The 12,642-nt window shown below is 35.1% G+C and overlaps 1 protein-coding gene across 4 annotated transcripts in view; it reads left to right on the top strand.

The window, feature by feature from the left end:
• The window catches only part of LOC309803971 (RNA-binding protein 27), a 69,901-nt gene extending 58,643 nt beyond the window's left edge, over positions 1-11,258 (top strand). For all 4 annotated transcript variants that reach the window (XM_082620910.1, XM_082620908.1, XM_082620909.1 and 1 more), the window contains 2 exons: positions 5,980-6,090; positions 7,537-11,258. In XM_082620910.1, coding sequence (XP_082477036.1) covers positions 5,980-6,090; positions 7,537-7,620 — 195 coding nt within the window. In that variant the 3' untranslated portion in view covers positions 7,621-11,258. The remainder of the gene's footprint in view (positions 1-5,979; positions 6,091-7,536) is intronic.
• The last annotated feature ends 1,384 nt before the right edge of the window (positions 11,259-12,642 follow it).

Raw genomic sequence — 12,642 nt, 5'->3', positions numbered from 1 at the left:
AGCTCACAGGCCACCAAAAACAAGGTGCTGGGCCATGTTTGGCCTGAAGTTTGTAGTTTGCAGACCCCTGGTATATATTATTGTATTACTTTATATATTAAATATTTAAGTTAAAAAATGGGAAATATGGGACTTCCCTGGTGGCAGAGTGGTTGGGACTCCACGCTCCGAATGCAGGGGGCCCGGGTTCGATCCCTGGTCAGGGAACTAGATCCCACATGCATGTCGCAACTAAGAGCTCGCATGCCACAACTAAGGAGCCCACCTGCTGCAACTAAGGAGCTGGCGAGCCTCAACTAAGGAGCGTGTCTGCTGCAACTAAGACCCGGTGCAACCAAATAAATAAAATTTTTTAAGGGAAATAATATCATGTAATATATAAATAGAATTTTGTATATTTTAAAGATAAAATCAGTGAGTCCCAAAAGAACTTTTTTAAAGAAAGAATCCTTATTTATATATCTTTCATTTGACAGAGTTAGGAGGGTATCAGAGACCTTCATGAAGAATTTCCTTTAAGTATTTTAATATTAAAGTTTAGGTAAAAGCTGAAAATTCTAAGTCATAGAGCCTTGCTTAAGGGCACAGATAGGATGAGAGCTTAGGGTGCTTTCCTTCACTCCTGGGTAAAGAGAGGTTCAGCTAATTTCAACAGGAAAGTTATTTATACTGAATGTTTGGAATACTTGAACTGTACTTCGGCATTATTTCAATAGTATGCATCATTTAACTACAAAGATTTTGAGCTATGGTAGTGTGGTTTAGAGTTGTACTCAGTAATAATAGAGTGGAAGTTGATTTTTTTATTTTATTCTTCCTGATTATGAAAATAGTAAATGCTTCTCAGGATGCATTTAGCTGCAAGTAACAGATAAATAACTTGGAAAATATGGATATTTATTTTCTTTTTTTTCAAGAAGTCTAAAGGTAGGGAGGTTTTAGGATTGATTATTTAAGAAACTCAGCTACACAGGTTCTTTTCATGTTTCTCCTCTACTATCCTAGTGTGCTGGCTTTCTTCCTTAGGTCTTTTTCTTCATGGTGTCAGTCAGGATGGCTAGTTAGGGTGTTTCCTGCTTTTTCACTGTTATGGACAATGTTATATACATCTTACTGGATTTGGCGTTTTTGAGTGAAATAATTTGTTATGTGGACAGTCCTGTGCACTACAGGACCTTTAGCACCTCTGGCTCTCACCTACTAAATACTAGTAAGTGCTCTTCAGTCAGCGTGACCACCAAAATGCGCTCTAGAGTAACATTATCATCTCCCACCGAGAACCATTGCCCTAGGTTAGTTCGTAGGAGCAAGATGGCTGGATCGAAGGCATGTGTATGTGTATTTAAAATTTTGGTACAGCTTGCCAGATAACCCTCCAGGAATGTTGTGCTAATTTAAACTTGTAGTGACATTGGGTGAGAGCACCTGTTTGCCCATATTCTCAATAGCACTTAAGTTTTGTTTTTTCATCTTTGCCAGTCAGGGGATTGATGAATCATGACTGGCACAGATTTGGCATCAGTTTCTGGTCTGGGAAAATGGCTGTGTAGGTGAATTTCTCTCTGCGTAACTTCTACCTCTAAGGTTCTACATGCTTCTAAGTTACTGCATATAATTTTTTATTGATGCTATGTAATTGATTTGCTCATATTCACACATATATTCATATATGTTAATATTTGATTTATTTTGGGGGGCAACACACATATACAGTCAAAAAGAAAAGTATGTACAATGAAAAGTAAGATTTCCTGGACTTCTCTGGCGGTCCAGTGGTTAAGACTCCATGCTTCCAATGCAGGGGGCACAGGTTTGATCCCTGGTCAGTAAGCTAAGATCCCGCATGCCGCGTGGTGTGGCCAAAAGAAAAAGAAAAGGAAAGAAAAATAAGATTTCTTTCTACCTCCAGTCATTCAGTTCCACTCCCCATAGGCAATTACTGTTAATTGTGCATATGGTGTTGCTTTGTTTTTAATGGCTGCATGGTGATTTATTGTATAGATGTACTGTACTAGATTTAATTAGTCCTGTATTGATGGACATCTAACTTTTCTCCAATATTTCATTATTTCAAGCCATGATATAGATATGCGTGTGAGAGAATATATATGTGTGTATGGAAAAATTAGATATTTTGATAGGTATATGAGGCAAGTCCTAAATTTTTTGAAGTATTTTTAATTTAAAAAATTAATACATGCAAAGGGTTAAAATTTGGTTAATAAAAAGTAAAAATCTCACCTCTTAATCTTGGCCTGCTCTTACAAGGTAGTTATTATTCTTGGATATTTTTATAGAAAAAAAATACGAATATAAGAATACATATATTAAGTCTCTCATCAAAAAAATTTTACCGGGGCTTCCCTGGTGGTGCAGTGGTTGAGAATCTGCCTGCTAATGCAGGGGACACGGGTTTGAACCCTGGTCTGGGAAGATCCCACATGCCACGAAGCACCTAGGCCCGTGAGCCACAACTACTGAGCCTGTGCGTCTGGAGCCTGTGCCCCGCAACAAGAGAGGCCGCGATAGTGAAGGGCCCGCACACCGCGATGAAGAGTGGCCCCTGCTTTCCGCAACTAGAGAAAGCCCTCACACAGAAACGAAGACCCAACACAGCCAAAAGTAAATAAATAAATTAATTAATTAAAAAAAAATTTACCAAAATGGGATCATTTATATAAATACAGAGGTGCATTCTAAACATTGCTTTTTTTAACATAAATATCTTGGCTAATTGGTATTTTCTTGAAATTATGAAGATAATACTCAACTTAAAATGTTTATTGAAACAAACTATACCAATAAGAAATGTATAGTTAAGTGATTTATCAGAAGGTACCATATTACCTGCCCCTCAGGTCAAGAAATAGAACATTCCCAGCACCCCAAAAGTCTCCTTCTGCCCCCTTCCAGTCACTATCTTCTCTCCTCCTCAGAAAAAGTCTAGCCTCACTTTATTATAATCACTTCCTTGCTTTCTTTATACAGTTGATTCTCATTATTCGTGGATACTGCATTGCACATTCACCTACCCACTAAAATTTATTACAGCCTCAAAATCAATACCTGAAGTGCTTCTGTGGTCATTTTCAGACATGTGCAGAACTGTGAAAAATTTGAGTTGACCAGTGCACAAGTTCCCAACGGAGGTCAAATGAGGTGATGTTCTGCCTTCTCGTCTCAGCTCTCATCTTGTAAACAAGTCTTTTTTGCAGTCTATTTAGTACCATATTTCTCTCATTTTTTGTGCTTTTCATTGGTGATTTCACTGTTTAAAATGGCTTCCAAGTATAGTTCTGAAGTGCTGTGTAAGTGTTCAGTAAGGTAGTGATGTGCCTTATGGTGAAGATGTGTGTTAGAGATAAGCCTTGTTCAGGCATGAGTTGTCATGCTTTGGGTCATGAGTTCAATGTTAATGAATCAACAGTATATATTAAATAATGTCCTTAAACATAAAACAAGATTACATATTGATCAGTGGACAAAAATGTTTTGACCAGAGGCTCATAGGAACCTAACCCTCTCTTTCCCCTAGGAACAATGGTTCAGTGTTTGCTAATTCAGTGCTTGGGTGAACTTCATGTGACTACTGCAAATAACGAGAATCAACTGTATTTTTATCACCTAAATGTGTATTCCTAAATGTTATAGTATTATTTTGCCTATTTAAGAAAATTTATATGTATGGAACCACTGTATATTCTGTTGTGTCTACTTTTTTTTTTTCTTAACATTCTGTTTGTGAGATTCATTCATGTTATTACATGTAACAGTAGTTTGCTATTTTTATTGCTGTATAATTTTCATTGTATATATATACCACAATTTATTTTTCCATTCTCCTATTGATAGGTGTTTGGGTTATTTCCAGTTCATTTTTATGAACAGTGTTGCTATGAACATTGTTTTAAATGCCTTTTCATATATACATGTACATTTCTGTTGGATATACATGGACTTGTTGAGTGAACTGCATCAGTTTTATTCGTTTAGATTCCCACCAGTGGTGTGTGAGAGTTCCTGACTTGGTATTATTAGAATACATCTTTATTCTATTTATTAATCTTATTTGTTACAAGTTAGGTAGTGGGAGTTTTATATTCTTAGTTCCTGACTGCATACCAATTAAATTTCTCCTTCTTCCTTCAGTAATATATATGCAATACATCTAATGCCTTAAAATTTCTTTTGGAAGATAGAACTGCTACCCTCTTTGGAAAGCAACCCAGTTAATATAGGTTAAAATTTTTTATATTGCTTTTTCTTGCTAATAAAAGTAATATAACTTTACTTAAAAATTCAGATAACAAAGTCTAAGGACCTAATGTATAACATGGTGACCATAGTTGACAACACTGTATTATATAATTGAAATTTGCTAGGAGAGTAGAACTTAAATGTTCTAATAACCCCCCCTCCCCTGCCCCCCCAAAAGGGTAATAAATACGTGAGGTATGCATGTGTTAACTCGATGGGGTATCCTTTCACAGTGTATCAAATCATCACATTGCACACTTTAAATATCTTACAGTTTTATTTGTCAGTTACACTTCAGTAAAGCTGGAAAGAATTTAAATAATATAGAAATGAACAAAATACTGAAGGAATCTCTATAATTGGGCTGTATGTTAAAGGATACAGTAAGGGCAAGGGATGTCTGTTACACAAATTACCTGTTTTTTCTTTCCCCAAGGTTTATTGAGATATAATTGAAATACAACATTGTATTATTTTAAGATGTGCAACATGATTCAATATACATATGGCATTGTGATTACTAAAATAAGTTTAGTTAAAATCCATCACCACACATAGTTAAAAATTTTTTTTCCTTGTGATGAGAACTTTTAACGTCCACTCACTTAGTAACTACCTGATTTTGAAAAGATGGTAAATGTATATTTGGGTTAGGGCCATTTTGATATGTCATTTTAGTTTATCCCATGAGTCAAAATGTTTGGTGTCAGGTTATAAACATTTAACACCTACAAGGGATAATAGGAGTTTTTCCTTAAATCACAGGCTGTGATATCAGCAGAGACAGTAATTGTTGACTGGTATGCATCTGGCCTAATGTACATTCTTGCCATGCAGTGATCTGAGTGTTCTATGGAAATATTTTGCAAATGTTTCATGAAGTTTATCAATATTTTTCCCAGAAAAGCTAGGGTGAAACCCCAAATTTAAAAGAGCCCCTTCTATTACATATTTTAGGACTGAACCAAGAATTGGGGATATTCTACAACCCAGATCTGTTGATAGGAAAGCTGTAGGAATGATTAAGCTTTCACTTTCATGAAACTTTGGGTCTCTGTTCTTTTGTCTCTGTTGCTTTGTCCTTAAAATTAAACTTTTGGTTTCTCTTACTGAAATTTGCTGGGGAGGAAAAAAATGTTTAGACAGTAGTAACAAGAAATACATTTGAAACTGCGTAGTTTTACCCTGAGATAGGATAGTAGGTGTTTAATGGGATGCGTAGATGAGCTGCAGAGTATTTCTCATTGTTATATAGCATTTCAGGAAAAGAAGTGGGAATAGTTTTAACAGATATAGATGGGGATATAAGAGATGTCATGAGATGAATAGATAATTTTTAAATTACTTATATTTGTAAGGTTTTACTCTAAATATGTAGATTATCAAAGCCAAAGGCCAGTAATCATATTAAGACAGTATTTGTTGTCCTCATCATGACTTTTCTAAGTAGAATGACTATATAATTTATCATCCAAACCAAGACAGATCTTAAAATTTATGTGACATCAACGTTAATCATGGACTGTCCTGGGAAAACCAAACATGTGGTCTTCTAATTAAAAAGAACTTCACTTTTTCTAGCTCTCATTGGAGATTATTTGTAGATCCATTTTAACAGATTTTTTTTCCCTCAAGTCATTAAACTTTTAATAGCACACAATTTGAAGAAATCATTAGTAAATGTGAGTACAAACTTTTGTGTTCTTCTAAAATCTATTTTAGCCTGCAAACCAAGGGTCAAAATTCAAAGACCGTCGGCTACAAATATCCTGGCACAAGGCCAAGGTGCCTTCTGTATCCACTGAGACTGAGGAAGAAGAAGTCAAGGAGGAGGTAAATTTAACGATTGAAAATAAGAGTTGAATTAGATTGTTTTCCAGTTATATGCTTTTCTTAACATTAAGTAATATAAATTTAAAAATAAATATTGAGTTTTTTCATGCATGTAATTAATTAAGACTAGTCTAGAAGTTTATTAAAGAATCAGATTAGGTGCAGAAATAAAAAAGCTCTTCGGGGGGTTATTTTCTGGTGTAAGAGAGACTGTACTTTTTTAAATTTGCATTTATTTTGGCTTTATTGGGGCTCTGGATGTTTTTATTTTGGTAAATGAAGACGAATTAAGTGAACAAATTAAATTTTATCTGATTGTTCTAGTTTTCACTTATTCAAGTTCCATAAGTAATACATTTGAGTTTCTTATTTTCTTTCTACGTATAGTTGGTTAAAATGAGAGTGTAAAGAAGATGGACATAAGAGGGAAGAATAGCAAAACCAAGGACTTAAATAATACAAGTACTAACCAGCTTCTTAAAACATGAGAATTAGGGCTTCCCTGGTGGCACAGTGGTTGAGAGTCTGCCTGCCGATGCAGGGGACACGGGTTCGTGCCCCGGTCCGGAAAGATCCCACATGCTGCGGAGCAGCTAGGCCCGTGAGCCATGGCCACTGAGCCTGCGCGTCTGGAGCCTGTGCTCCGCAACGAGAGAGGCCACAACAGTGAGAGACCTGCGTACCGCAAAAAAAAAAAAAAAAAAAAAAAAAATGAGAATTAATATTGCTTTTTTACTGCAGTATTTCTAATTAGTTTATTAAAATGGACACTTAGGCAGCATTGCAAGTTATTCCTCATTCATCGTAATTTTGGTTTTAAAAGATAGCGAGCATTTATGCCTGATCAAGAGTCTTCCTGACCAAGTGGGTAATTTTACGTAACAAAAGCAGAAACATTTCCCTTGTTTAAAAAAGAAAGAAAAGAAAAATCTTGGTATTTAGGGAAAGTTTGTAGATACTTTTACTTTGTGTAAGATTTTAGATTTTTATGTAAAATTTGGAGTGTCAGTGTCATAGGGAAGGTATTATATTCGTCCCTGACAATCGGTTATTAGAGGAAAAGTTTAGACGTTCAAATGGTTATTTATTTTCCTCACTTTTAAGATAATAGAATAAAATTAATTTTATCAAAAACATGTTTCATAGATATCCTCCTCCCCCCACTAAATGTTCATATGTTATTTACTTTATTTTTCTGATGATATTAGAATGGAAATCTTCTCCTATTAAACTAGCAAGATTAGCAGGGGAGAAGAATATCTATCTATCCGTCTATATATATATATTTTTTAATGTTTTGGCGGTTTTTTGCCCCAAAAGATACTTTGCGTCACTTGTAAATCCAGCCTGGGCTTTGTATACTAGTCTGTTTGTCCTTTGGCCTAAAAAGCACTTTACTTAACTTTCTTGTGCCACTGAGCAGATTTTACCCTCTCTTTTCTTCAGGAAACAGAAACGTCAGATTTGTTTTTGCATGATGACGACGATGAGGATGAAGATGAATATGAGTCTCGTTCATGGCGAAGATGAAATCTGATGCGAGCTGTATAATTTTTAGGAATATTGTTTAGAAGAACAACTTTTAAAAATTATTTAAAGAAGTCAATGAGCCAAAAAAATTGTTTTTGTTTTTATTTTCAACACAGTAGGTTTAAGGACAGCAAGTTTGCTATTTAATTACATCTCATAACTGTTCATAATATTAAAGCACCAAAGGCCTAGTGACTTTTACACAGTTGTGAAGATCCACAGGAATGACTTGGATAATCTCTAGAGCCTTATTTTTCCACACCACTTGTTTTTGTTGCTATTGGTGTTGGATTGTGTTGTAAATGACAGGGTGTTCAGAAATTTTATTTTGGATTATAATCTGCTGGTAAAGTTTCATTACATGTAAAAATCGCCTGGAATCTCTTATCTCTTAGCTATTATGGATGGGTTGTCAGATAGTAGGAGATATTTGTAATTAAAATACCCTTTTGCTTTCAAGAGTTGTCTTGGAAGAAAAGTAAATTTAATTTTATTGAGGAGGAGCCCAATTTGTATTCAATCTGAATTTCGGGGGGATTTAATATGCAGCAGTAAGTAATATTTTAGTGTAAATCGTAACTGTTCTTCAATGCTATAAGGCAATGGTAGCTAGCTCTGTGGGATTTCCATTCTGTCATCATATTAACTCTCCTGGACTTCTGCCACTGATTTTTAGTTTGCTTTGAAATTACTGAGCACTGGTTCAGTTGGTCCTTTTTTTTCCCTTTCTTTTTTTTAACATTCTCAGAATATAAAAGGCTTTCACCTGTTGCCCCTTTCTCATCCCCATTTTCTTTCTCCTGCCTTTTTATTAATAGTCTGACTTACCCATTATTGAGATAAGTGATTCTTTTGGGCCACCAAAAGTCAGTCCCCAATAAAAAGTTTAAACCAGCACCTTGATAAACAAGTGATTTTTTTTTTTTTTCGGTACACGGGCCTCTCACTGTTGTGGCCCCTCCCGTTGTGGAGCACAGGCTCCGGACGCGCAGGCTCAGCGGCCATGGCTCATGGGCCCAGCCGCTCCGCGGCACGTGGGATCTTCCCGGACCGGGGCATGAGCCCGTGTCCCCTGCATTGGCAGGCGGACTCTCAACTACTGCGCCACCAGGGAAGCCCAACAAGTGATATTTTGATGAGAATAATGGAAGGATTTGTGGGGAGAGAGAGTCACCAGCTTTTTTTTTTTTTTTTAAAGCTTCACTTTAGTTAATAGTTATGCAGAAGGGTTTGAAAGTGTGTGAAATTCTTTCCATAAATTTAAACCATGATGGTGAGGTGACTGGGGATAGGTTGGGGGTGGGATGGGGTAGGGGGATGGGTATGCTAGTAATAAATCGGAGTCATAACTTGACTTTGTTCAGATGACCTTATATTTTCATAATTTTGTAGCTTGTTGCTATCCATGAACATAGGCATCCTTCAGTAGACGGTTTCCTTCACTGTGTGCATTTTTACTGTACACTGTACAGAGTATCTTTTAAGTAAAATATATCTGTAAATTTATGTCCTTGTGTTCTGAATGTTAGATGGAAAAGCAGAGGAGCAACACTACACTGTATTGACCCCTGGGGAAATAAAATGATTACTGTACATAGGATGTTACTTTTTCAAGGGTATACACAGCTATGTTTTTATAGTACGTGTGGTGTGAAAATTTGAAACCTCCTGTTGGCTTCAGAAGGTTCTTGGTGATCACTATGTCAAGGATTTTGTTTCCTGAGGTGAAGACTGTTTCTCAAAATAGAAACTATTCACTAAGAAATTTAAAACCATCAGGACTCTAGATTTACTTGGCTACAAGAAGTTAAATCCCATGTTCTGACTATCTTTCCTCTTCTACATGTTTTCCTGGAATGATGTGTCACACCAGGATCATTTTTAAGTTTTCATGTAATTTTCCCTTCATAATAATAAGGACTTCCTCTTTCTAGGTTATAGTTATATTTCTGATAACACAAAGCTAAAATAAGCTTATAAAAGAAGGAAAACATTACAGTGGAGTAGAATAAGCAATCTTGCTTCTTCCTCCTCCGTCATCTCTAATGAAATTTTCCTGATGTCTGTGGCTCAGTCGGTATATATTTTGAAAGATTCATTGTGGTGAATATTTTGAGTCCTGACAGTTTAAACGTGATAGAGGGAACAAAGGATTTATATATTTTTTGTACAAAGTTTTTTCTTAAACTGTATAATTTTGTAAATAATTTGTTTGGTTTTTTTGTGTACTAAAACTACCAGCGTATAGATTTCAATAAGAATTGTTGTATTTTTGTATTTGGAAACTGAAAATTACAGTAAATTAACGGAGCTGTAAGGAAATTTTCAGTAGACTGACAATTCAGCAGAGTGAGATTCCTTTTCATATGATTTTTTAACCTAAAATTGACATCTTATTACACTCTCAGTACAGAGAGAGCTGAGGATTTGTTTGACCTTTTTAGTTCTTGGGGGAGAGGGGGGTGAAAGAGAAGGATGTTAAAGTGAAGAACAGCTAGACACTTTTTCGAGTAAGTTTTGAGGACCTTTATATAAAACTTAGCTTTCGATACACCTAAAATACTTCATAAACATCTTTTCTAAGACTTCTAAAACATGTTTGACTCTCAAAAATTATTCAAAATACGCATTAAATATAATATTAGAAAATTTAAGTTAAGGTTAGCATAAACTAGTTAAATGTATATATTTTTTCCTTTAGGACGGGGATCCCCAAGCATTAGAATTTCTCTTAAAAGCAAGTAACTATGACTTGTTTTCTTGGCATCTTCACTTACAGAAATAACATATACCATCTGAGGCAAATTCTGTTCTTTTTAATGTGTATGACATCTTTCTAAGTAGCCGTTGAGCAATAACAACCACCAGCCTGGCTTGGTCATCTTGGTTTACTAGTGGATTGCTGCCCAGGCTTAAGAGGTAAATCCCCAGGGAATGCAGAATTTCCCTCAATTTCTTCATGCTGTAACACTGAGAAAACATGATCAGTAGCTAAGGTGATAAATTGGAAAGCGTTTTGTTAGGGTGAAAAGAAGAGGTCCATGGTGATGGATCATGATTTCAAAAAAAAAAAAAAAAAATCATGTGAAAAGGAATAGCGGTTCCTCTTGATGTATAGTATGCCTGTATTATAGTTTTTACAAAATTGTGAACTTGTGTAATAGTATAATAGGAGATATTGTTGAATTTCTAACTGTTTATACATTTAAATTCATATATGTAACGTTTGTTTTATCGATTACAATCTGAATTTCTAAGAAGCATGTTGACTTTTGCAATAAAGATGCAATATGGAATGGTTCACAATTGGAAAAAAAAGATAAAAGTGTTACAAATTTAAAAGAATTTGGAAAATTTATGAACCATTCCAAAAATTATAACAATCACCAAAAGAGCTGTAATTCTGGCTTGTTCTGGAAAGAAAGAAAATGTATGTGTATGCTTGCTTGAGTGAGAATGAATGAGTGATGGATATGTATGTGTGTTTTATGTTGGGTTCATGTACATGAGAGAATGCCACTCAATATGAATTTGGGTACCAAAGTCACTGGCTATTAAATATTCAGTAGAATCACTCCTTTGACAGAGTGGTCTTGAAAATGAAAGAGAAGGGCATTAAAGTGTTAACTTATAAGTAACCTTTAACAGCCATATTTCTTTGTTCGTGGATGGATCTTGGTATCCCAGATAAAAAGTGCAAACAATTTTATAAAAGCAATTATTTTAATATTATCTTGAGGATATTCAAGATGCCTGCAAACAATAGGAAGGACATTTTCCTTAAGCACAATAGAGAGAAGGGAAAGAAACCTTGAAGAGATGATCTAAAGATATGACAGTTCTAATTGTGATGGATATTTGTGAGGAATAACAAGAGAAAGAAGTGATCTTACCCAAAAGGACTATGTGGTGATGGGAAAAGGAAGTATATATCACTTGGGCTCCTATTTTCTTGTTTTAAAAACTGCTTTTCTTATAAAATTCCCCTCCGAATGTTTATGCATTGTCCAAGAAGAGTCGTTCTTTAAATCTCAGCTTATACAGGAAAATAATAAAGAATGGGAGTAAATTTCATTTTCATTCTTTTCAAATAAACAGAAGTTTTATTCATATTTTGTGAATTAAGTAAATGGCAAATAAGCTGTGTGACCATTTGTTTTGAATAGATGATAATTTATCCAATAGATGTTTATCATAAACATTAGTCTAGGGCTTTTGGTGGGGGAGCCAGCATAATTTTGAACATAATTACATTTGTTTAATAGTAACAAATAGTACTAAAATGAGCTCTCATTAAAGAAATTATTGGTTTTATGTGGGGTTTTTTTTTACTGCTTTTGATGTAAATTATTCTATAGCCAAGGATAAATTTTGAATCACAAGCCCCAGTTTACTGTCTAGGCTGGATCTAATTATGTTCCAGTAAACATAAGACATGAGTGAGTATGTCAACCTGCAGGACCATTTTAGATTAGAGAGTCAGGATTGCTTTAAACAAGTGGACCAACATTTTGCAAGTCAAACCTGCCCCATTTGGCGTCATTTTTAGTCTCAAAGATCTACTTCAGGGGCCAACCAACACTGACTCAAAAAAAGGCTATACACTGCTAATCCATGTATTACGAATCACCTTCATTTATGCTAAATCCATTTATTGCCAAGTGATCTCCTTTCTACAGGATCATCTACCATTTGGCCTCTTACCTGGTTCTGCAGTCGACCTTAGGTTAACTAAACCATCCCAAGCATTCTGAGATAGGCGACTTGATACAGGTGAAATTAAGGTCAGAATAGTGTTTGATAATTGTTTGCAGGATATTTGTGCTTTGAGTCTACTCTTAGACTTCTGCAAACAGATTTTTGTTTTTTTTGGTTGTGGTTAGGAAGCGTGATAAACACTTTTTCTTTATGTTATATTTTTCCTTTTATGAAAGGTGAGCAAGGGAAGAAGTTCCTAATCTAATAGCCTATTAGTTTGTTTTCAATGAAAGTCTGTATTTCCTACATCACTGCAGTTTTTCT

The sequence above is a fragment of the Mesoplodon mirus genome (genome assembly GCF_964341445.2).
Source record: "Mesoplodon mirus genome assembly, chromosome: 5".
In the NCBI taxonomy this organism is placed as follows: Eukaryota; Metazoa; Chordata; class Mammalia; order Artiodactyla; family Ziphiidae; genus Mesoplodon; species Mesoplodon mirus.
This window is presented reverse-complemented; position numbering and strand designations above follow the sequence as displayed.